The 26,732-nt window shown below is 38.8% G+C and overlaps 1 protein-coding gene across 5 annotated transcripts in view; it reads left to right on the top strand.

The window, feature by feature from the left end:
• Window positions 1-26,732, top strand: part of CTNND2 (catenin delta 2) — a 638,637-nt gene that overhangs the window by 91,141 nt on the left and 520,764 nt on the right. Inside the window, exon 1 of one of the 5 annotated variants that reach the window (XM_068196800.1) lies at window positions 25,231-25,381. The exons of 3 other annotated variants lie outside the window; for them this stretch is intronic. In XM_068196800.1, the coding sequence (XP_068052901.1) occupies window positions 25,246-25,381 (136 nt within the window). In that variant the 5' untranslated portion in view covers window positions 25,231-25,245. Of the gene's footprint in view, window positions 1-25,230; window positions 25,382-26,063; window positions 26,139-26,732 lie in introns of those variants that run through there. One more of the 5 variants, XM_068196796.1, reaches the window with a different exon arrangement.

The raw sequence follows: 26,732 nt of genomic DNA, 5'->3' as shown, positions 1-26,732 counted from the left end.
ACTTGCTAAGCAATATATTCAAGTAATATCAATGGGAGATTTTATTTTAGAAAACTAATTATCTAGAGTACATATTTGTAAAGAACTGCAGAGCTAATTTTACTTTTTAATTTATATTGTTAAAAGAAAAAAACTGGAAGGAGAAAGCAAAAGCTTAATAGTATACTGTAAATGTATATTCTTTAAAAAGTATATAAGCTCGTGACTTTTAATTTATTCATGATATTAAGCATAGTAGCTATGGCCATGATCAGAAGGAAATCTGATTATGTAAAAGCATTCTGCTCTAAGTCATACTAAAATCTCTTCCACTCAGCAAGCCATCCTTGTGCTACTGCTGAATGTTGCCATGGAGCTTGGTAGTTGAAGAAGCAGGCAAAATAAGGTAAGAAAAGAACAGACAGCCAAATGAAGCCTGAACTTTAAGTGAAACCTGTTGCACACTGTGGATGGTGGCCATGTTGGGCTTCCCAATAGATTCCTGCTGTACCAGCATTTATATGGCTGAGAAATTCTCCCTCTGGTCAAGACAGGTGAAAAAAAAAGGAGTGGTTGAGTTTTCTTCCCCATCAGTCTTTTACTGTAAGTACCCCAACTTTCAAGATTTTTTTTTTCTCAAAGTGATTCAAACTCTGTGGAAGTAATTGAAAAGAGGGGCATCTGTTTCTTGACAGACTGACATGGTTGGTTGAAATACTGCAAATTTACTGCATAACTGAAGCAGAAATGGGGAGGGAATCCCTGCCAAATTGTAATCAGGCTGGGACTATCAACTGCTTTAAAACAATTTCCCTCCTTTTTCCACTTCTCTTTTTTTTAAGTGATACCTTTATGAATTAATGGTGCATGTGTGATGCTTTTATCCTATTAGTACTGCATATGCATACTGCAAATGTCAGCTTAGGTGGCAAGGCCAGAGGAACAGTATGCTTTAGTTCACTGTTTTTTGGCACAATATCCTGTCTAAAGGGGGCAAAAGAATCTGCATCCGCCCAATTTGTTTCTGTTTTTATATTCTGTAAATATATGCCAGATGAAAAGTTGAAATTGTGGTTCTCATTCAAAATAATTGCCTTGGAGAAGCAGTTTTATTTTGTGCTAAAATGTGCATCCTACAACAGATATTCTTTTTGTGGAAGCTTCAAAATAACATGACATTTAAACCAATAGAATATATTAAATTGAAAGAATGTTACTCTTAATATTCCTTTTCTTTCTTCCCCCTCTTCCCCTTTGAAATGAATGTGACTGTGCCCTTCTGTACACACATCTAGTTCAGAATTGAGCTTGTCAATTCAAAATTTGAATTTTAAACGCTATTCTTCTGCCTTCAGAAGTGCTGTTGTAAACCTGCAGCTTCTTCATTAGGGTTGACTCTGACATCTGTCAGAGTACTGCTTCTTTTTTAAAATATCAGTCAGAAATTGATGCAAAGCAACCATATCAGTTAGGGTCCTTACTAAGTCACCTACACAGAGTTTAAAAAATACTGCTATCAAAATCTTCCATTTATCACTTTTATTTAAGTAATGCTGGTGTTTTCCCTTCTCCATCCTCCTAGAACATCCTACATCACTCTTTATTTATGTGATCATAGATACTGGTTTCTTCATCTATTTTGAGCCTCTCAACTGGAAAAAAATTCAAAATTCATTTAAAATTAATTCAAAAATGAACTGGAGGTAAACTTCCAGTATATTCACTGGAATTTTAATGTTATGGAAATCAGATGCCTTTGTAACGCTGTCCATCTACTCCAGTTACCATCTGGTACAGTGATACAGAACATAAAACTTGCTTTTGTAAGAAAGGAAACCTGATTGCCGGGCAATTTTTCATTTTGCTTTTGAAATTTCCTTTGATACTAGTTTCTATTCTTGCTAAATTTCCTGAGAGAATTTGACTGTGTCTTGCATGTTTGTGCAGTATCCAAGTGAGAGGCAGTTTAAAGATCCCAGTTTGGCTACTCTTGTGATAGGAATGATTTTGTCCAGCATTTGTAGCTACATCTCTCCTCATGCTGGTGCAGAAATATACACAAAGCAAATTATTCTTAAGATATGTTAAAAATCTGATGATACTTGCTTTTAGTTTGTTAGAATTCTGTGCCAGACTTTAAGGTGTATTTTTGATTTGCAGAAAAGAGACTTGTGCTAATTCATGAATAATTGTGGGTTCATAATTTACCTCAGTGGATGCAATACATATGACCAATTTTTTGAAGTTCCAGTGGTTTGTTTTTTTTTTTTGCTTTGTTTGTGGCCTGTCCCTGTGTGTCCATGTGTCATGCCAGTCCCCTACCAGTTTTCACTTGAAATGTACTCTTTTTGGGCACTGGGTTTTCAGTGCCCTATTTTGAACTTAGGGCAGAATTATTCAAGAATATTTTTCATCACTTGTGTCTCAAAGTGTAGATTTAGGCATTCTTATTTTTACATTATTTTTACATCTACCTGGAGCTATTGCCAAAAAGCCATGGTAAAGTTTATTCTGCATGTGAACAGTAAAAATCAGTGCCTAGTGCAAGTGCTGTTTTCACTGCAGCTAAAGAAAATTATTACTTTATCTGCCTGAAGTGTCATAACCTTCCATTGTTTAGAGGTGATTCTCACCATGGCCTTGTAGACGTAAAAGCTTAACCAGCGCTCAAGTAATTCTCTCGATGTCAACATACTTCAGCTTGTCAGCTGCCTGCCTCACTGTGCTTTGAGTTACAGCATTGTAATCATTACTGCATTAAATCAAAGGTCTGAGCCACCCTTGCAAATGGAGCTTGATAGGCACCTTCTCTGTTGTGAGTGAGAATGTGTGCCTTCAGCATCAGGCAGCAAGAGAGAAGGGAAATTAAAACTGGGAGAAGGAAAGATGAAGTAAGTGGAAATGCAAAATGAAAACAGAAGAGAAGTTTGTTTAGCCTTCAGCAGTAATTAATGAGTTATTTTTTTTTAATTTGTAAAAAATTAAATTGTTTGCGTATGTGCACTGTGGACCTGCAGTTCAAAATGCTTTGTCAGAGTCTAAAACCCAGTATTATTAGGAAAGCAACTTTGTGTGTAGCATTATCATGTGTCACATTTTTATTTTTACCTGTAATTTCGTAAGATTTTTATTCCCTAGCAGAAGTAGTGTAGGATGTTATGCACTGAGCAGAGTATTTCTAATCTCATGGAATAAATTCATAGATGGTTTTGGAAAAGGCTGAAATACAAATTTATTCAAATTAGCTTAGTGAAGCAAATTTTAGGGGTTTGCTGGAAAGAGAACATCATGTACATCAGAGAAGCAAATTATGTATCTGATTATTTGAGAATTTGCATAGAAATAGGAAATTATGCAGAAATCAAAACTTAATGTTCATTGGAGTTTGGACAAGGGCAGTAAAGAGACTTGGAGTTACAAAAAGTAGAAAATGAAGGCAAAAATCTCTGACATTCTCTACTTCAATTGAGATTATGTCCAAAGAAAGATTTTTTTTACTTTTTTCTTTTCTTTCCCTCTCCCCTTTTGCATATGCCTCTGGAAGTGACCATTGCTATTCATTGTATGTGAGAAACTGCCCTTTAAATATGTTTGATAGTACTGGGTATATTAAGATCCATAACTGATTGATTTTGAAGTTAGTTTTTTAATGCAATGCCTTCCTGAAATATTTGTCTGTGCTTGCACCAATAAGCAATGTTGAAGTGGATTTTAACATAAGTAGGACATCATGTCTGTTTTTCTTGAACCACAGTTCATGGATAAAATTTATGCTAAAGGTAATATAGTTGTTAGCCTATAAAAAGTATCTATAGTTATATAAGACACGGATATCATGTATTCTCTTACCCACTTGTAGTTAGAAAATATGAGAGTAGTGCCAAAGTAATTTTAAAGCCACCCACCAGCAAAGACCCATCATACTACTGTATATAATACCAGTGAAATGTTTTTGAAAAAGAACACTAAAGTCAAACCAGAAATTATTTTGTACCTTGCTTATGCCATTCCAAATGAAATGAACGGCATGGTTCTTGCCTTTGAGTTTCAGAAGAGAAAAATTAAACAGGCTCTGAATAAATTTTAATCAGGCTGAAATATATTTCTTGGGATGAGTACAAATTGTGTTAATACTTCTCTTTTTTTAGAAACCACTTCATGTCTTGTCACTGGATGTGCCTTTACTTAAAGATGTAAGGTGATATTACAGATGTTAGATAAGCTTATGCATAAAGAGAACCAATGTAGAAGAAGGTGCAGGAGTGGAGGGAGAGGCATTAATTGCTGAAATATTGAGAAGAATTCTGTGGAAAGGTTTATAAGAAGAGCAAATGCACATGGGCCTTTGAATAAGGTAAACAAAATCTTTGAATTAGAGAAAGGCATAATGAAGTAATGAAGCATTTAGAAAAGCAATGCATGTTCTCAATACTTCAGAACTATTCTGAAATAAACGTAGGAGGATTACAAAGGTAAACATTACATCTGAAAAAAAAATCAAGATATGATAGGCAGGTCTATGTTTAAGCAATCTTGTTGAAATGAAAAGCAAATGACATTGCGGTGATGCTGTGAAGCGGATCTAAAAGGCAGCCCCGAATCTCCACACTGCAGGGACTTGGGACATTGTAGATCAGGTTGTTTTGGTGAAGATATAAATAGGCTTGGTCATCCCCACTGGTGAAAACTCTACAAGGAAATTTTATCTGAAAGCCTTTGAGGATCTTTCTTGTCTCTGTGAAGCATCTGACAAGTGACTCATTAAAACAAATCGAATTAACCCTTTGTGTTAAGGATAAATTTAAAATGTTTTTGTCATCTTTGGAGAGAAGGAAAATTTATCAGATTTGAGGACAAGGCACAATTCACAAAATGAGAACCAGGGCAAGAGAGAGAGTAAAAGGGCATTGTGCAACTAATTAGGGACTATTAGCCCACAACATGGTAATGGACTTCTTCCTGAAGCAAATTGTTGACATTGATGCAGCTAAATCATGAAAAAGTAAAAATACAACTGCAGTTTGCAAATATAGGTTTGTAGCAGACAGAACATGGGATAGCCACGGAATAAGGAATAGTCAATTAAAGATGAAAAGCAGAAAGGATTGCATTTATGCCCAGACAAGGAGGAAGGGGAAATAAAACAAAGACGTTAACAAACCCAAACAAACTCTATAAATACAATGAAGTAATAAAAGGGAAATCTTTCTAAAAACAGGAAATTTTTTCTTGTAAAGAGTAAAATAAATAATTTGTGAATTTCATTTCATTCCATCTTCAGGACAGAAGTATAATTTGTGGTAATTTAAATGCCCAAAAGCAGAAAATATTTCTTTCCCAGCCAAGCTTCTTTCCTTGTAAGGTATGTACTGGATGCCTTGGAAAATGGATTTTTGTGCAAATGACATGACTCATCTATATCCCCAGGGAGTGAAAGAAGGTGGAGAGAGAAAATTAATTCTTTTTATTAGTCTTAGTGATAGAGGGAAGGGAAATACTAGCATTGCACTAAGCAAGCTAGAAAAGTGATTCCTTGTATCCAGGTGAAATAGCATTACTGTATACTTCATTTCACCAGATCTGCCTTGCAACTGTGTGCAAGTGCTAAATGTTTCAAAAAGGTTAAATCAAAGCACTAGACTTTGCAGTTGTTAATTATTTCCATTGAGAAGATACTTAGAGATTAAATATTCCTTGAAGATGAATACATGAAAACTAGCATGCTTTTAGTAAATGTAAATGGTGTTCTCACTGCAAAGTGAACGGAAATGTGGCCTGTCTACCCAACATAACAGAGCTCAGCATTTCCTTGAGAAAATATTTAGTATATTGAACATTTTGGAATTGAAATAGGTCTAAAAGGTTTTGTGAAAGTATATCTTATTCACTGTTGGAGGCAGAGACAAATCCCCACTCTCAGTGATTTTCTCCAACTTCAGTGCCTGTGGATCCTTTGCAGTGAAAGGACATGAGTCAATGTGACAAGGTCATCTTCTATGGCTTCTATTCCTTCTCTGATTTGTCTTTCAATCTCTGGCTAGCAGTCTATGAATTGATTTCAGATGCTGCATTTCTCAACATCATCCTGCTTCAGCTCTGTCCTCAGTAGGGAGGCACTTTTCTGTATCTCTGTGTGTCAGCTCTGGTGGAAATCTTGCTTTGTTTATTGACTTAATAGGTCCTGCTCTCTGCCTGGTCTTGTTAGCATTGTTCAAAAAGACTGGCTTCTGTCACTAGTAATTTCATTACTCCTCTGTGTCTTGTGACAATCTCTTGACCACACTAAACACAAGTCACCTCACAGCAGTAATAAGTGCTGCATTACTCCGGTAAATGGTTTATTTGGCATATGGTTTCCAACTGGACATGACAAACTGCATAAGTGGATTCCTTTACAGTCCTGAAATCTCTGGACTGCTAGATTTTCACTCAAAATTTACTCAGTAAGCACCTCCTTTAAATTATTAAAGTACAATTTCAGATACAGAAGGATATGGATTTCTATCCAGTAATGTTTTTATCTTCATATCTTTTGAAGAAATTGAGATATATGTTGAAATCCTAGACTTCATTAATATTCTCCTGATCTTTGCCAATACATATTAGTTAGTTGTTTTCAAATGAACTATGTATTGTTTTCCTTGAGGTCTAATAACACTGATTTCCATGAGACCCAGTTGCTGTTACTCAAGTTGGACGTAAGTTTTACTCTTACAGCCATGTACAACAATGTGTTTGTGATCTTTATGTGGTATAAATATAATGAACAGTTTAGAATTAGTGCAGAAATATGTGGATGAAGTTCAGATAATATTTGTAGGATTTTTAACTCTGCACATAACAATATCTGTCGCTATTGGAGAAAAACTGGAAATGGTCTGGAAAAACTGCTGCTCCCTACAGGTGCAAATTTTCAGACACAGGGCATTTAAAAAAATATACATTCTATTATATGAAGGATTTATAAACTTGTGCGATACTTTTAGAGAATCACAGAATTCTCTATTTAAAATGAAATATATAGTAAGTTTTACAATAAAATCTGATATCTGAGGAAGAATTTCTTCAGAAGGCTTTTGCACAATTTGCAGTGCATTGTGGTATTTATGTTTTTCTAAAATAGCTGCTTTGTGTTGCTTTTGAAGGTCAGTGTTAAAGAAGATATTTAAAAATCACTCCTCCTTTTTCCAGTATAGCAATTTTTGTATGGACTTTGCTGAAATTCTCTTTTCTATTCAAGGTAGTCTGCCTATCCAGCTGATCTCAAGGCTTGTGGTTGTAAAGTATAAAGGAAGCAGTGTTAATGCCAATAAGCAAACAATAAGCATGGTAAAATACCTGTGTTTTATCTTTTTCTTAACCAAGTCACAATAAAAAAAGGAAAGTGTTTTGAAGCAGAGCACTACGGTGTTGCACTGCAAATTTTGTTTGTTTAAGAAAAATAATACTGCAAATATGTAAATGCTTTGCAAAACATGTACAGAGGAATTTGTAAAGCCTAGATTTATGATAAAACTTCATTGCATCTACTCATCTTTGTTGTGCATCATCTTGGGTATGTGTCTTTCGATGTGCCTGATTTCATACTTTAAACTGTAAAAGGGAAAATTTTAGTTCCATAAGAGATAATTTATTCAGTACAAATTCCATAGCTGTGAAAATCATTGCAGTATCACTTCAATAAATGGTTTATTTTTATACTGAGATATCTGCTGTGGGCAAGAGGAGAGTTCCATTGTAAACAGAATAATTCAAAGTGCTGATAATGGTGCTGAAAAGGTGTTTTATTTTCAGTCCAGCAGTTTAGATCCGGCTGACCATCGTTTATCAGTAGGCAGATGTTGATGAATGCTTGAGAAAGACAGTACAGAGCAGGAAGCAGACTGTGTACTGCTGTTGATCCTGATGCACCTCTCTTACAATCTTGTTCAAGAGGCCACAGGTTCACTGACAGTAGACAGCACAGTTTTCACACCCCATGAATACTGTGACTTCCTTTGTACTGGATGTGGGCTATCTCAGATAGCCAGAAGCTTGGTAATACAGCTGGAGTTTTAAAGTGAAAAAAAGAGGAGTCTGTTTTTCTACAATCTGCCATGTAATTTATGTGGGCCCCATTGCTTTCCTGCTCAGAAAATTATTATTTTTAGTAGAAAAATTCTTCATACAAATAGTCAAACAAAACCTCATTTCTGAGGAAACCTTTGGTATTACAACTACCAATTTAAATCTGTATTCTCAATAACGTGGTGTAATCAGTTTGTTATTTGCACTCTCTGTACATATAACTTATCCTAAATGTGCAATGTAAAAGAATTTTAAGTATTATGAGTATTAATTACATTTGTTTTCCTGCAGATTTCTTGGTTTGGACCTTAGTCTCTAGGTGTTCACTCCTAATTTCAAATGTTATCCTAATTCTGATTTTTTAAAAATTATATACATCATCCAGCAATATGTGACTCAAAAGCAGTTATACCTGAACCCAATAATAAAACATGGAATGCAAAATTGTGTCAAGGATTTTTTGTGCAGAAAGAGTTCAGTTCACATCCACCAGCTCAAATAGAGCTTAATATTGTGTGATTGTTGCAGTCAGAGAGCTTGTCTAATGTGACAGACTGATGGCACTTTGCCTTGCCACTCCTGAACACCAGCCCATCTGAAGGAAGCAACTTTGGTTCACTCAGTGAGAGCTCTGGCCACATTCCCCTGCTACCTGCCAGTAATTCTGAGTAATTTGCTGGCCACTTCTTAGATTCTTGGGTCACAGAGTGTTTGGGAATATTTTTTGCTTCCTTTCCTATTTTACCATATTCATATTGCTCAATTTGACTTCTGTTTCATGAGCTTATGTGGCTTTTTTATCACATTTGGTTAATAAGGTTTTATTTTGAGCCTTTGCAGCTTTTCATAATTCAATGCTTAAATTTCTGTAACTTGCAACTGCTGAGAGGTTGCAGTGCTGCTTTGGTTATGCATTAAACCTGTTCCATAGCTCCACAGCATGGAGTAAAAACAAATGTCTTGTTTCTGTAGTGAGCTCTGGTTTCTCTGAATCATGTGTGCCCTACAAAAACAATGGCTTTCCATGAAAAATACATACATTTTCCTTGCATTAAGCTCTTTATGTGGCATATTTCTCTTGTTTCACTGTGATCTAGGAATGAAGGGCTCAATTCAGTTACCTCAACATAGATGGTTAATGCCATTTGAGATGGCCCAAGATTTTGCAGTTGCAGTATAGCAGATACAATACAGGACCTACAAGAGACTTCTCCTGAGCGTGACCTGGACTCCAGGCAGGATTACCCAGGATTACCCAAAGGCCTCTCAAACAGCAGTAGACACCTGAGTTTTGTGATGAGAACAGCTCTATGGCATCTGACTGTCCTGCCCCAAAAATTGCCAAATATAAATGATCAGAAAAAAAAAGGTCTGAACACGGCAAGTGTGCATTTCCTACCTTTTTAGCACAGTGCCAGGCTCAGGTACTTTCCAGCAAAAGTGTGGTTTGGTGTGTTTAGTTAGTAATCTTGGTGCATTTTTCTCACATGAAACTATGTATGTGTTTAGCAACTGCAGGAGCATTTCACAAGAGCTTCTACAGCTCAGCAATGTACAAAAAGCCATTCTTTTTTCTGTGTGGAACTTTCCACTCTCTCATGTCATCTGCTCTCCCTGTTTGTTCCTAATCCACCCTTCCTTCAGGCTTTCAGAGTTTTCTCATTCATCTTCTCAACTCTGTCTTCTCTGAACCAAAGAATTCTGACATGCATCCTTATTCTTGATGTGGGGGGCATTGCTTGCCTCTGATTGTCTCTGTCACCCTTCTCTGGCTTTCCAGTTCTGCTATATCCTTTTAACAAAGGGGATCCAGACCTGCTCACACTATTCAAGATTCAAGTTGTTGTTTATTAACCAGTTATTTATTCTTGCAAGGGTCTTTGCTGTTCTCTCTAATTCTCCCATTTTCTGTAATATTTCAATTTTATATCATTAGCAACTTTCATTGCCACCTGTAATCCAAAAAAAAGGAATGAGCAGTATGAACATGTATAAAAACCTAGCTTGCAACCCACCTATTTCCTGGAATTTGTCTGTGGTGTCTGCTGAAAGAGCTTGCTCTCTCTGCTTTTGTTTGTCCTCAGGAAAGTAGTCACTCATGAAGGAACTTTCTATCCTGTGTAATATCTCTACAGTTTGCCCAAAACTTTCAGTGAAGGACTAAGAAAGGCTTTGGCACAGGCTGACACAGCATCGTTTTATCCGGCTTGGGACATTACAGCCCACATGAGTGGTCTTACTAGATGGATGAAAAACTGTGTGGAACATCAGACCAGAGGTGTATCTTGACTTTTTTAGTTCTTCATCAGTGACATAAATTCAGAGATGCAAGGCATTGTTGACAAGCTTGTGGATCACAACAAATGGTGAAGTGCACTCAAAGCACTCAGAGGCCTGGCTGCCATTCAGAGGAGCTTGCACAGGCTCGATGAGAGAGGTGGCAGAGACCTTGTGACATGAGGCAGATAACTTAGTCTTGAGCCTCGGATGGACAAACTCTGGCCATTGGTGCATCCTGGGCAGTCACTGGCAAGCAGCTCTGCTGGTACAGACCTGTAGGCCATTGTAACCAGCAGCCTGAGCATGAGCTGGCAGGATGCCTTGGCAGCCAACTGCGCTCTGGGCTTCGCTAATAGCAGCGCAGCCAGGAGACTGAGGGAGGAGTTTGTTTGCTTTTACTCAGCACTCATTAGACTGTGCCTAGACTGCCATGCTTAGGTGTGGGGGACAGCCCAGCACAGGAAAGACATTGATACATTGGGGCGAGCTCAGCAGACGCCTCCACGATGACCAGTAGCAGGAGTACTTGCTCTGTCTGAAGAGGCTCAGAAATGGGACTTGTTAAGCCTGGGACAGAGATGGCTTAGGGGGAACGTAGCAGCCACTTCTTGTATCTGTGAGGAAATTATGGAGAAGACTGAGGCAGGCTCTTCTGCTGAGATGTATGGCTGGAGGTTGACTCATTGAGAGGAGATATTTTGGCTTGACTTACAGGAAAGAAAAGTTCACCGTAAGTGTAATTAAGCAGTTGAAGAGATTTCCTGGAGAAGCTATAAAATCTTCATTCCTGGATGTTTCAAGAGCCAACTGGACAAAGCCTAAGCAACATGGTCTTGAATGTTGATCCCCTGGCTAAAGCAGATTTTCCTGATCTGCTTGAATTGGGATGTTGGATCGGAAAACCTGCTGAGGTCCCTTCTAACATGAATAATTAATTTGCTTCTTTCTTAATATTCACCTTTTTACGTTGCATGCTTTTTAAAATCCATCTTCTTAGCTTAAAGTAAAGTAATGTTTTTAAAAAATAGTTATACTATGGAAAACAGGTTTGTTCTTATTGTCATTCAGCACTCACATGATTGAGTTCTTACATTTCAATATACAGACATAACTTAAAAATGGGCAAAAATAATATCATTTCTGTAAGGGATTTTAGTTTGAAATAAAATCTCCTCCCATGTACTGGAGGAGTATTATCTCATTTTCCAAAGGGAAAAAAACCCAACAATTAACTCTATCATAAATGCTGCATACTTAGCATAATTATTTTTGTACTGAATCTGCATGTGCATATATTTCTGCTGAAAATATTGTACTAAAAATCTCAGATGATGGATAATTCTGTGTGTGGGAAAAAAAAAAAAGATACAGGGAAGCTTGGGCTTGGATGTTTTTATGTCAGGGACAATTTCTAAGTCCTGGCTAATTATACTCATCTTTCCAGAAGAAGTTTTGAATAACCTTTTGATTACATAGCGTTTCCCTGATGAGCTTGTTTGTTTGGTATATTTATTATGCATCTCAGATGCAATTCATCTACCTAATTTTAGCTACCTGAAAAGGTAGTCACTGAGTTTAAAATAGTTGCCTAGGCACCCGCTACAGGTAATAGAGATGATTCTTCCTATCCCCAAACATGAGTCATGCTGTCTGCCTAAGAGGCTTGACTTGTGATAAAATTAATCACTCTGCAAAGCACCTGTTTTACCCTATTAACTAGGACGGGTCTTAAGGCATCTAGCTCTTCCAGGAGAACTAGTTTAATATGCTTATGTTTTAAATCTCTACATTCAAACTCATCCTGTGTCACTTTTTGTTTCTCAGATATCCCAGAAGTAACTGGGAGAAACAGAAGTGAGCCCAACTAAAAAAAAAATTGTTTTAAGCTATCCTTAGATATGGTAGCTGATGCAAATGTCTATTTTGGTGTAGAATTTTGTAATATAACTCAGCTGGAGCCCGTATCTGGAGCAGATACATACCTGATGTGATGACTCGTTGGAAAAATGAAGTCAGCACTATCTGTACCACAGAGTGAGTTGATTGCAGGACATAATGGAGTGATGATGCTTGGTTTGGGGCTTACTTGTTTGGGGTTTTTGGATTTGGTTTAGGTTATAGTTTTTTTTTTTTTGTTGTGGGGTTTTTTGTGTGTGTGTGTGTATGTGCATTTTTTTCATTTTCCCCATCTCTGGATATCTCACAGGAGACATTGGTGGCTGGAAAGGTGTTGATACCACACCAGTGTTTCAGGTACTGCTGAGCAGCAGTGGTACAGCATCAGCTCTGTCTCTCAGTATTCCCCACGTCAAGGGGCTGGGCATGAGCAAGGTCCTGGGAGGGGATGACATCAGGTCAGTTGACCCAAAATATCCAAAGGGATATTCCATGCCATATGACATCTGCTGAGATATAAAAGCTAAGGAAAGGAGGAGGAAGGTGTGGTATTTATTATTTGCGATGTTTGTCTTCTGGAGCAACAACTATGTGTGCTGAAGCCCTGCTTCCTGGGAAGTGGCTGAACATTACTTGCTAAAGGGAAGTAGAGAATAAATTTTTTTTGTCTTAGCTTGTGCTCATGAAAACTTTTGCCTTGTCTAAACCTATGAGTTGTTTTCCATCTTATTTTTTCTCCCCTGTCCATCTGGGAAAGGGAATGGTAGAGCAGCTTGGTGGTCACCTGGCCTCCAGCCAAGGTCAACCCATCACAGTAGCATTGGGAGACTGTGGAAACTCTAGCAGTGATGTCAGTGAAATAAGACTCCAAATGTATACTGGAATTTCCTATTCTTATGCTTCTTTTTCTTGATTGCTAGCTAGACTTAAATGCAGATTGATGTTGAATACATACCTCTTTTCTTCTCCCTTAGCAATACATGAATCGTCTTCAGGACAAGTCAGACATGAGTTTGTATCTACTTCATATAAAACCAGATGAAATCTGAAGTATTACTTCTTTCTTTTCTTTTGGAAAGTAATTGAAAGCAAGTTCATTCTTCTAGCAGCAGAATTGTGTGTACTTCATAGAAAACTCATGTAATTGATAAGCACTTCTAAAAGCCCAACTTGAACTCCTGGGCTAAAGGTGATAGCAATAATGCTTAGCATTCAAAGACTGCCTGCAGCTGAACAATGAAAGCAATGCCAAATCAGCTCAAAATATAGAATTTATCTGAGGGTTTAAGGTGCAGGACAGGAAACAGCTGTCTGTGTTGTTAAGATTTCTCTTTTATGGACAACAATGTAATAAGTTTAAAGTCTAGAGGATTAATTAGAATGACTGTTCTTTTGGGATTGTACATTCAAACATCTCTGGTAAATTCTGACACCCCTATTAAAAGAAATGAGTACTCATGAATACAGCCAATGAAGTGCTATTTCTAACCTTGTACTGTCACTATGTTTAGCATTTTCATTCAGTAAATCTTGCATATGTTTGTTGGTCATAAATTAATGATTTTCTACTTACTTAAAATGTTTTAGAATGCTTCTTTAATTATTTTAGAGAGATCATGAAGTTCTAATTACCTCAGTTTTGAGTCACTTTTAATCTCTCAGTTTCTCATAGCTGGCTTTACTGCAGTCAGGTAAACTTCCTGTGGATTTTTTTTTTCCTGTGCATGTCTGGACTAACAAGCCCCAAGTATCTTATCAAATAACAGTATCAAATAACTTATGAATAATCCTTGTGAATAATTTATTTTTTAGTAAGAAAATACCTGCATATGTAAAATTCTGTGCTTGATTGACAATATTGAATTCAGTAGAGATCTGCATATTATGCTTTTATGATATTTTTTCTAGTCTTTTTGTAATTTGTACAAATTCCTCAGGCCAATGGATCTTCATTTGTAGTTGAAGGCTCTAGATATTCCTATAGTACAAATTATTATTTTACTGCTGTGCCCTGTAGAACAGAAACACTTCCAGAGATTCCACTTTCTTGAGAGATTTTTTTATAATGCAAACAGAAAAAGGTACTTTCCAGAAACACAAGGTTTGGAAATGCCTGAACAGTTAAAGATGGGGGGAGTGTGTGTGTGTGATCTTAATTACGAGACAGCTGCTTGGATAGAGTATTTCAGCCCAAACAGTTAGCTTGTGAAAAGTGTAAGTGGCTCAAAATAGGATCTTAAAATGGGAAGTGCTAAACACTGCTAACTCTGTCTGTAACCAGAAAGAAAATTGTGAAACTTTCTCACCAGCTTTACATCATGGAATTCCACCAGAACTGCTTTTAAAAACTGCTCCCAGCAAATTTGACTTCCTGCTGTTGCTGACTGCTTTCCTAGAAGCTGTGATGTCTCAGGTCTGCATTGCTCACCTTTCCCCTCTTCACCAGCTTTATTTCAGGAAGCAGCTCTTCTCCCAGTCAAGAGAGGGGAAAGGAAGAAGAGGCACAGGGAGGAGTGGCACCTTCTTTCTTGGCTTCCTGCCCACATCCTTGGCCTCCTCCCCAGTATCATGGGATATATCTCTGGCAGTATATTCCTGAATATAACGTTTGTTTAACTTCTGGAAACATTTTTTATGGTGAAGAAATTTAATTTTCTGTTATGATGTGTAATTTGACAGGATGAACATGTAATTAGAATCACAAAAACAACTGAGATTCTGTGGATATAAGTAGATTGCTGTATATACATTCAAAGTATGTATATAGGAAGATAAAAATAGGTAATGTAAACAGCCAAAATCAGCACTGGAAAATGTGTGTAACTTAAAACAATTGCGTGTATGTCTTTCCTTGTGCACTCAAATGTATCTGCTTTGAGTGGATGTTGCTGCCAGTCCAGCCAGCGCAAAGGAATTCAGTGCTATCTTAAATCAACCTCACAATGAAAATGGGAGACAACAATTATTACACATCTCCAGTTTAACCCAGCAAGGCAATTTTAAGGACTTACATGTTGCAGTAATTTGGCTTTAGTTCTGTTGAAGACTTAGACAATAGTGTGGGTTTGAAAATAGTATTCTTGAAAGAAAGAATGATTAAAAGAAGTCGATCTGCATGAAGACTGGGATACATTCTCGATCCATTAAAGTGTTTAAGGAAAAAAAAGGAGCAGTGTATCTTTGTAGGGCTATATAAATGGAAGAAGTAGATACTGGAGGATGTGTACTGAATTGAATATATTGATTTCTTTTCTGTTACCACTAATAACTTTGATTTAGGGAAACAGATTTACACAGTGTATAATAAAATTCAAGTACACGTAAGTCACAGGCGATTTTCCGTTCTGTGCTGCTAGCTAGTTTAAACCCAAGTTATTGAAGTGAGAGCTGACTTTCTTCCTATGCTTAACTTCCACTGCAACTTAATTATTGTTTCTGATATTTTGGCATAGCCTTTAATAATGGGCCCATTATTTAGTAACCAAATTTTGTACTGTTACATGTTCTTGACAAGTCCTGTGAAGGTATACAGGCCCCTAATAAAAGACAGTGATATAATAACATTGTTAAAGAAGGCCCTAGCTTTAGGCTTGCAAAGAAAATTATTGTATGTCCTCTTGCCCAGAATACTTGTAGGTGCAATAAAAATGTAATCATAATTAAAGGTCAATTTATATTGCTATGTTAGTTTAGCTTACTTATCCTCACTGAAAAATGGTCCAGCATCTCTGTTCTAGGAGAGTTTGTGGTTCTTCAAGCAACACATCCCTTGCACTGAAATAGGGAATTTGATTAAGATTCTGATGTAGGAGCATTCCTTTGGACAAGTTATGGTGACACTTTACTGTTTTATGAAGGATCAGCCAATTGATGCCATGTGAGGTTGCTTTTCACTTGTGGTCTTGTAGGCAAAATGGCCGTGGATAAGCAAAACATGACATACATTCTTCACAAATACAGTTCAAACCAACAGTCTGAGCCTCCTCCTGCTTAAGCTTAGTCAGCCTGTGTTTGGGTAGAATTTCTTTTTAAGCAACAGCAGAGTCCTTATCTGCTTCCCATCTTTTATCGCTTAGCAACAAAAATATTTGAATAAACTAGTTCTGCACTTAGAATCATAGAATGTTAAGGGTTGGAATGGACCTTAAAGATCACCTGCTCCCAATGCCCCTGCCATGGTCAGGGTCACCTCCCACTGGACCAAGATGCTTATCCAAGGCCTTATCCAACCTGGCTTTGAACACTGCCAGGGTTGAGGTATCCACACTCTTCTTGGGCAACCTGTTCCAGTAAAGGAACCCTCACAGTTAAGAATTTCTTCCTAATGTCTAACCTAAATTTCCCCTCTTTCAGTTTGAACCCATTACCCCTTGTCCTACTACAGGCGGATCTCACAGCAGCAGAGTAGAGGGGAAGAATTACCTCCCTTGACCCGCTGGCCAAGCTCCTTTTGAAGCAACCCAGGATTCCATTGGCTTTCTGGGCTGTGTGTGCACACTACTGGATCATGTTGAGTTTTTCATCACCCATCACCCCCTGCTCCTTCTCCACAGGGCTGCTCTCAAGCACTTTTCCAGCCAGCCTGTTGGTGTGCCTGGGACTGACATGACCCAGGTGTAGGAACTTGCACTTGGCTTTTTGATAAGGATCAATGTCATGAGGTTAGCATTGGCCCATCTTCCTGGCCTGTCAAGGTTCCTCTGGATGGCATCCCTTCCTTCCCTGCGTCTAACACACTACCCAGCCTGGTGTTGTACTTGCTGAGGGTATTGTCCATGCCACCAACAAAGGCACTGAACAGCATCAGCCCCAGTACCAACCCCTGAGGGACGCCATTGGTCACTGGTCTCCACTTGTACAAGGAGACAGACCACAACCCTTTGCCATCCAGACAGTTCATTGTCTACTGAGTGGTTCATCCATCAAATCCATGTCTTTCCTATTTTGGCATACAAATGTCGTGCACGACAGCGTCAAGAATTTTGAGTAAGTCCAGGGAGATGATGTTGGTTGCTCTGCCCCATAAAACAACTGTAAAACAATTGGCTCTGAGAGAGTCTTATAAAGGTTTAGGTTTGTTCATACTTCTCCCCCAGCAATTTTTACTAGTATTTAACAGATTATCTGACTTGATGTATAGAAAACAGGAAGAAGACAGACTTTACATACCCAGTCTATTATAAGCCTTGCAAATGATGTATTCTTAACTGATATATTTTAAGAATACTCTCAACATACGTGTATGATGATAACACTGTAAATTGATACCCCTTTAGTGAGATGGAGAGAAGGCTGAAACAGTTAGACTAATTACAGTCTTCTATCTCCTGGATAGTATAATTTTTGGCTAGAAAAAAAGTCAAACAGAAGTTACATACTGTGAAGGGACACTGGGTTCAGTTTAACTGTGAGAGGGTTAGTAATTTCCAAACTTTCAGAGAAACTGTGAAGAAAGTGCAGTTGTCATCACATTCTTATAAAGATTGTCATTGTTGATTTAAGTATATTTCAGTTAAATCCAAACTTTCAAACTTGGTTTGGGTGTGTAAAGTATACTTAGCAGAAAATGATGCATTAATGACAGGACTTGTGCCTCTGCTTTCTGGCAGGCAGAGTTCCAGAAACAGTTTTCTACTCTATTGAATTTTTTTATGACTATGTTTCTAATGGACTTTATTAGTTGATGTTTCAGCAGAAATTTCTATCAGTATTTATTTTTATGAAAATCCAGATTTCATGCTTGGGAGCACATAAAATATTCCTCTGTATAGAATTTAGAAAATGGCTGGCATTGTACTGATAGAATTTCCTGTTTGTTTTCTTCATTAAATTGTACATACTGTCATACAGATCAAAGATGTTTGATTCTGGGAAGAGCTAAATTCAACTCTGATGTCCTTTAGATTTCTGCTGTATCTTAGGTGAGATACCTTGCCTCTTTGTGACTCTATAGTATTTTATGCAGTTATAAGTGTCACATGATTTTGATATCCCATTTGAGAGATTATTTGGTCCAGGAGAAAATCTGGGCAGGTTAGTGCAATGGTGGCTTCATACATCTTCTCTTTTCTGCAGGGGTGACAGTGAAGTCAAGGAAAGAATTCAGGTGGGTCAGCACAGTGTTCAAGCTGGACTGTGTGCAGACCTGGTGTGGAGTCATGGGGTCCCCCAGAGCACTCTCTGGTGCTTAGGTCTTCTACATGTTGGTGAAGTGGTCCCTAATCTTGCTGTAGAGTCATAAGGTTCTCACCTCTCACTTCTGTACTCTGTTTTCCTGCAATATTAAATATCCTTAGTTATAGGTCTAGGCAGGGAATATAACATTGGTAATGAGTTCTTTAAAATCTTGATTTTTCCTGATTTGCATTTGCTGCTCTTGCTGCTCACAGTCTGTTCCTGATACTGAGTCTTTGCACTTTTTGATGATCATCAGGCAGTTTGCATAGTTTGGCTTCCTGTTTCCTTCAGCACACAAAACCAATTCTCTTTTTCAGGACAGGCAGCTGACTATATTTCATCTGCTTTTGCCACAGTACAGAGCTGTTTACCATTTACTGGCTTATGTTAACAGCTATCCTGTCTGGACATAAATCATGCTAATTGCTACAGAGAGCAAAGGAAAAAAAAAAAACCTAAGTTCTGTAATGTTAGTTTTTTTTTGTCCCAACTTTCTTGGTCATAAAGTCTGTTTAGGGAGCTTCCCATTCTGCAGTGTTATTTGTGGAGATGCTCTAGACTCTCAAAATATTGTAAAGAATTTATGAAGCCAAAAAATCAAAATAATGGATGACAAAAATTATGTGGATAAACTTGAAATTATGCATATATGGAGAACAAGAGTAATACGACATCCCAGCTTCACACAGGAATCTGATTTGGGATTTGCTACTTTTTGTGGAACTTGGGTTGAGTGCATAAGCCCATATCAAAAGCAGTGAGGAGACAAGAACCTACAATTCCCATTAGGAGTACAGCACTCTTCAGGAAAACACTCTGGAAATATTTGATTGTCATGCTCATCTTTGCCTAGGGGAGGTGCATCCAGAGGTTTAAAAAAACAGATATCCATACCTCAGCAGATACCTACTTCAGCATGCTGTGTAGCAAGTGAAGAGATGCCGTGCTCATCTGCCAACCCCTTATTTAAGGGGTACAGCCATGGAAAGAACCACCCAGTTATTGCTGTGTTGGTTCCCTAGTGTGGCCCTACCTGCCAGACATTGTGTCTCTGAAGGTCAGTCTGGAGGTAGGTTGCAGAGTGTTGTATGGGGCTTGAAAATATGCCCTCTGCTGTCTGGCTCTAATAAAAGGGAGATGTGAGGCAAAGAGGATTGTGCAATTCAGTATGATATATATAAGTAAGCTCCTTAACTGCAGGAATTAGTGAGGAAGTAGATTAGTCCTGAGATTACACCAATACCAGAACTGTCTATCCTCCTTCAGGTTCAGAGCCATGGGAGACATGAAGAGTAGTCAGCATGAATCAGCCTGCAATTTAAATTTAAAGTAGTAGTAATAAAGAGTCTAATTTGGCAAGAACCTTAGTGGATTATTTGCCCCAGACTCATAGGGCTATGCTTTTGCCTTGCTATTTCTGTTTTTTGTAATAAAAATGTGTTATCTGGTGTTTCTGCCATTGACCCTATCCCTTTCATTACAAACTTCTTTTTCCTCTGATTACTGATGGTGGTGTTTGGAGGAATTAGTTGTGATGTGGTTGGGGTTTGACTCTGGCCAGCAGCTAAGCCTTCACCCACTTGCTTGGTGACCCACTGCAGCAGGATGGGGGAGAGAACTGGACAGGCACAAGTGAGGAAAAAACCTCTAGTGAGTCAAGATAAAGACAATAAGTAAAAGGGGAAAAAAAAAAAAGTAACGATTGAAAAGCACTCACACCATCAGACTGATGCCCAGCCAGCCCCCAAGGCAAAGCTACTTTGGAGAAACTGCCCCCAGTTTATATGCTAAGCATGACATTGTATGCTATAGAGTATGCCTTCGATCTCTTGGGGTCAGCTGTCCTGGCTGTGTCCCCTCCCTACTCTGCTGAGGGGCAGAGTGAGAAATAGACAAGGCTCAATTCTGTGCAAGCACCACTCAGCAGTAGCTGAAACACTGTTTTTTAATCACATTGTTGCCACATGAGCTCCTAAAAGGAAAATTAACTCCATTCCACCACAAACAAAATGTAATGCCACTTTTTTTTTTTTCAATTCACTCCAAGGCAATAAATAACCAACTGATGAAAAAAAAACCCAACAAAATATTATGTTAATATCACCTACTCGTACGGTATTTGAGTAATACAAGATTTTAGGAATTCATTGTAAGGACTCTTTCTGGCTTTTGTTTGTAGATGTGCATTTTGCTCTCTATGCTTGAGGATATTGGCATTGTCCCTGAAGTAAGAAGTCCTGTTTCCTCGGTAAGAGCAGCAAACAATATTCTCTCATTGGATTCCATGAATGAAACAAATTTGCTTGATTTGTGAATAGATTTTTCGGCAAAACTGAAATCAATTTTTGTAAATCCTCATGCTGATGTCTCTAAAATACTGAGAGGAGGATGAATTTTTATGCTGGTTTCTCTATATGATTGCATTACTAACTCCAAATGAAATATCCTCCTAAGAATTTGAGGAGGTTGCTCAGTTCTCAGATGGTCATGCTAGCGGGTTAGGGTAAATCCTTACAGATTAGGATGGTGGTTTCAGGACCAATGAAGCAGGAAGAAGCAGCATGTGGTTTATCTGTTCTGATTAATCACTTATTCAGTTGCTACAATAAATTGACATGGAAGGGGGCTGGGGGTAGTGAACTGACACAGCTCTGGCTTTATGATTTGACTCTGATCTTTAAATCTTCATGTACTGGTCAGTAGTGGTTCAGGCTCTGGTTTGAAAGAAAAAAAAAAAACAACAAAGAATGTACAATTAGACTGTGTTTGCCTTTTTTCAAGGTCCTTTGGGCCAAATGCTGTACCTTTTTTCTCATAAGCACTTCTGAGTTATCCTGCTAAAATAATTTGGAATGGTTTAGAATTTTTTGTTTAATTTTAAGGAGGCTGGCTGTATAAGTAATTCAAAGTATTTGAAATTGTAAACATTATAGCAAAAAGCAAAACTGCTATGCTTTATGACATATTACTTGAGCAAAAAGAAAAAATAGCAGGATCATATTGAACTAAAAAGTTTAGAACCATTGCAGATGGCTTAAGCACTAGTCAAGACTTCAGGTTTTATATAGATTCCAGTGTTTCTTACACTGGTTAACATAGACAGTTGTAGAGAGCGCGGGACTCCAGGACGGTTTGGATGGATGAGAGATCTCTGAAGTCAGGTCTTAGAAGATGTGGTTTATTATAAGGGGGGAAAGGCCCTGCTTGGGGTTGCCAGGCACAACTCGTGGCAGGCCCAGGGAGAGAGGGAGAGGGAGAGAGAGGGAGCGAGGGTTCCAGGTGAGGGTCCCAGGGGAAGGTCCAAGAGAGCATCTGGTCCCTCGGGCACACCTTATCAGGGGGCTTCAAGGTGGGCTGGAACAGGACTTGGGCCAATGGGGTCACAGATACCTGATACTTCAGGGGAGGGTCACAGGTGTAGGATGAACCATACATTGGGGGGTGAGACAGAGCATTCCATGTGACCCTTGGACCTATCTGCAGGTAAAGGGCATTGTTTAATCAGAAGGGGGGATTGCTTTCAGCCTGGCTATACAATTGTTTTCTAGTTATTCAGTAGTTAAGGTTTGTTATTTCAAATCTAGTTCTCATCTCAATGTCTGCATTTTCCAAATCTTTTGCCAGGCAATCATATTTATAAGGTTTTCCTATTTCATCTTCCCCAACAGACAGTGGCAGGAAAATATTTGATACAAACTGTGGAGGCCTTAGGCTGTTGTGTACATAAGACCCTTCATTTTGCTTCTTCTATGCAGAGCAGGAAAATAGAGATATTTTAATCAAGACTCAGGGCAGAAGTAGAGTGTTCCTGAGGAAGAAACTTTTTTGTCTTGATCTATAGTCTTTGGAATGTTTCAGGAAATGCCTTTTTGAGACAGGCATCTGTGGAAGAGAAGGAAATTTTAGGTGTTTCATATTTATGTATCAGACTTCAGAACAGGTTAAGTCAAGGAAAATATTGAAGGAAGTTTTCCAGTATAGCTTCTCTTCTGTCAGGTGTTAGAATACAGTTGTCTTAATCCTTAACTTCAGTGGGGATTTTTTTTGTCTTTTACCACACGTCTGCAAAGAGCAGCAGGGTAGAAAATGAAATTTTATGATTTAACAAACCTGAACCTCAACTTTGCCTAAATTTTAAACCAGAGAATTCTTTTTCACACCCTTAGAGGACCTAAATACTTATACAGTATGGTTGAAATAACTGAGTGCAACAAGCTGAAGACACAAAAGAAGACAAAAGCCAAGCTCATCTGTCTTAGTGAGCAGGGAGATGGATGATCTGTGAACAAAGAACAATCCCAGAAAGAAAACAGAGCCCTTGCTCTTTGGAACGCCCTCGTGATGGGTTAGCTAGAATAAGAGGAGTGCTGACTGATCCCACATATCCCTGATCTTTAATTGAGCCTAAGCCTTTCCAAAGGTCTTTAAGATATCGTGTCTCCTTTAATTAATCTGTTTTCCTGCCTTAGTAATTTCAACATAGGAGATATATGCTTTAGGATGTTGTGATAACTACTTAGGCAATCAGAAGACATTTTCGCCTTCAAGGTATTTGGCAGGTTCTGGCAGTTTTTCTTATCTTCCTGTTGACTCAAGAGATTATCAACCTATTTTTAAGAACACTTACCCAGACGCAAATTGAACCAGGCTTGTCAGCTAAGATAGGACAGTACCAGAAATCTGCAATTTCAAAGAGTTTTTGTGCAGGAGGAGGGAGGGCCCATGTTTACAGACTCTAATCTTTTTCACAGTCACACAGCTGCTGGTCACACAATGATTCAGTTTCCTTGTAGAAGAACTTAATGCAGCATTAGTAGGTATGCGTCCTGCTGTCTAGAGCCAATGCTATCTCAGCCTTCAGTCACCTCCGTAGTCTGAGATTACTGGAGGAATAATGGGCCATCTTTCTACTGGGAGCGATAATTTGCATATCTAAATTCTCAAGCAGCACCAATTTCTACTTCTTCCAGTTGGAATCTTATTCCGAAAGTGTAATGTAAACATATTTGTTAGTCTACCAGTCATATGTGATAATATTTGAATTGATTTTACAATATGTAATAGTGCGAATTACTATTTTGGGTATTTTTCCCCATCCATATCTGTACCTAATATGACTTGTGATATATATAATAATTTGCAAGAATGACCAGGCCTATTTAATTCTGTATCGTTCATTTATACCCACTGAATTCTTAGCTTATCCGAAGACTCAGTGAACAGGTAGAAACAAAATTAACACTAGCCATTCTGACATCATGATATTAGTTTAGATATCATAAACAGTAAATTTAAGTGTAGGAATAGTTTTAGGTTAAAAAAAAAATATTTTATTTTTACAGTCAGTCCTCACATATTTAAAACAATAATAAAAAGGTAAGAGCAATTCTAATAGGAACAATAGAAATGCCTATTATTAAATTCTAGTCATGCAGTAATCTCTACAGTATGTGTAAGGTAGAGGAAAGGAAGAAAAAAGTTTTCTTGATGCATGATTGCATATTGGATTATTTTAAGTGACTGATTCTTATCCAAGGCTACTTCAGTATCATTTGTGGCCTTCCAGATGAGCTCAGTAACATGCCAGATTTGATTACTGTGCAGTAAGACAGCATGACTTACACTTTTATAATGAATGCACTCACTGATTAATGGTTCATTGTACAGGAAGAACTCACTGCTGTGTACGTGCTTCTTACTGCAATATCTTTTTATTAAAGAAAGATATTTGGATTTTCTAATTTCCATTATTTGATACAGTTGCTAGTGTAGTGGCTGACTTGGCTTTTGCAATGGATTCTCAGACATTGTGGAGCTGGTTGGTTTGAGTTTTTTTAACCTATGTGTACTTTCTACCCATGAAAGAGTGATAAAATGTTAGACTACATAAGCATCATAAACAAAGTTGCTTTTAGAAGAACTTCAATCTGATAGTTAAACCAGAAAGTCTGCCTCTTTAAGCAACATTCCCTCCTTTAAGCATTGGTGCTGTGGCTTCTTCAGTTCTAGTGAATTTCTAGTTTCTAGTGAAGTGAACTAGTTCTAGTGAAGTGAACTTCAATTCTAGTGAATTTCTAGTGAAGTTCTAGTTCTAGTGATTTTTCTGTGAATGAAGCTTGTTTTTTTTTTTTTGATGTGGAGGAGAAGAATAAGATCAGTGAAAGGCAGAGGGAACTACCCCATCAGAGAAAGAGCAGAAAGACTGGCAATGTGTAATTAGAAAACTATGCTACCAAAATGCTTTCACCAATGACATATTCACGGCTATACTTCTTTAGTTCCCTGTGTAGTAAATCTCTGCCCGTAACCTATGCAAAGTGTGTATTCACTTAAACTTTTAAGTGAAATCTCAACATCTGACATTGCCATTTTCATATGCATTTTTAAATCCTATAAATATTTTGTTTTATCTAAGGATTTATTTATGGTGTAGAATGGACCTGTGTGCCTGAGTTCAGCCTGAACAGACTTTTGCAATTTGACCTTGGAACTAGCTACATTGGATGTTACCTCAGAGGATGCATGAAATCCTCCTACAAGGAAGGATGTCTGCCATCCCGCATCCGCTGCCGTCCCAAGGGTCACAGAGGGAACGTGGTCTTGCAATCTTTTATTTTCCAGTTTTGAATGTCATGCTATTACTGTTGCCAGATATTTGTGTGATTTAGTCATAAAGATTTGGATCACAGAGGTACAAACTGATGGTCCTCTGAGATCATCGAGTCCAGCCATTAACCTAGCACTATGAGTTCACCATGAAACCATGTCCTTAAGCACCACATCTCCATGTGTTTTACACACTTCCAGGGATGATGATTACATCAGTTCCCTGGGCAGCCTGTTCTAATGATTGACAACCCTTTTGATGGAGAATTTTTTTCTAATATCCAGTCTAAACCTCTCCTGACAGAATCTGGGGCTGTTTTCTCTTGTTTTGTCATATGGTGCTTGGAAGAAAAGACCAAACCTAACCTCCTTTCAGGTGGCTGTAGAGAATAAGGTCTCACCTAAGCCTCCTTTTCTCCAGGCTAAACAACCCCAGCTCCCTCAGCTGCTCTGGACTCACTCTAGCAGTTCCATGTCCTTCTTGCTGTGAGGGGCCCAGAACTGGACATAGGATTCGTGGTGCCCTCACTGGTGCCAAGCACAGCACGGCAATCACTTCCCAGGTCCTGCTGGCCACACTATTGCTGATACAAGCCAGGATGCCATTGGCCTTCTTGGACACCTGGGCACACGTGGATCATGTTCGGATGGCGGGTCCATTTCTGCCAGGCAGCTTTCTACCGGGCTTCCTCGTCACATTATCCCTGTTCCAGCGTGGGGCCTTCCCAGGAGCCGCAGGGAAAGCCCTGCCCAGCCAGGTCTCCCGGGCCGCAGGGAAAGCTCTGCCCAGCCAGGTCTCCCAGGGGCCGCAGGGCCATCCCTGCCGGGTCTCTCCTGCCCCCGTCCCTGCTCCCGCTGTCCCCTCGGGGCTCGCAGGGCTGTCTCTCGCTCGCTGTTCCTCGCTCAGCCCTGGCTGCCGGGCAGCGTTTTGCCCTCCCTCGCCCAGGCTTTCCCCGGGGCTCTCGCCCTCCCGCCCGCCCGGGGCTGAGGGGCTCAGCCGTGCCCTGCGCTGGGGCCGCTGCAGCCGCTGGCAGCGCCTGGGGCCGGCCCGGGCAGCGCCGGCCGCTCGCACAGCCAACACCGGGACACCTGCACCCAGCTGGGGAGAGGATGGTCTCGTCTGGATTTACAGGGTTGTTGGTTTTTTTTTTTTTTCGTTAAATTGAGATAAAGTTTTAGATGCTCTTAGAAGGACAGGAAAAAAAAATTAAAGGGTGAAACTCTAGGCAGAATTTTGCCAGCACTTTGGAATACGGGAAGCCATGAATTATGTATGTCTGACTTCCCAGTATGTTCCCAAAAGGCTGGTAGTATTTTCCCTGTTCATCTGTCTATGATCGCCTAAGATTTTAATTCAGTTCTCTCAGGAGTGTGTTAATGCTCTGACTTACAGAACTTCATCTGTGTTTTTGTGGCATAGATAGAAAATAGTGTTGCTGTTGTGGAAATTAAATGTAGCCCAGTTACTCCTAGTAGTTTCTCAGCTATGGTGTACTCTCTTAAGCTGCTCAGCTTTTATTGCTCCTCTTGTACTCCCTCTAACTTTCCCTTTGTTTTTGGTGCTAAGTTCCCAGGAGTGTAGGTTCAAAGGCAACTTACTTTATGATGAAAAATAAAAAGAATTGGGATGGCTTTTTTAGAGAAGGGAAGCCGGAGAAGAAGGAAAGGTACCATGGTCAATATCATTATGTGGGAAAATGCTTTTTTGAAGACAACTGATGGAATTA

Source organism: Anomalospiza imberbis, chromosome 1, assembly GCF_031753505.1.
Source record: "Anomalospiza imberbis isolate Cuckoo-Finch-1a 21T00152 chromosome 1, ASM3175350v1, whole genome shotgun sequence".
Lineage (NCBI taxonomy): Eukaryota > Metazoa > Chordata > Aves > Passeriformes > Viduidae > Anomalospiza > Anomalospiza imberbis.
The sequence above is the reverse complement of the archived record's forward strand: the minus strand, read 5'-3'. Positions and strand labels throughout refer to the sequence as shown.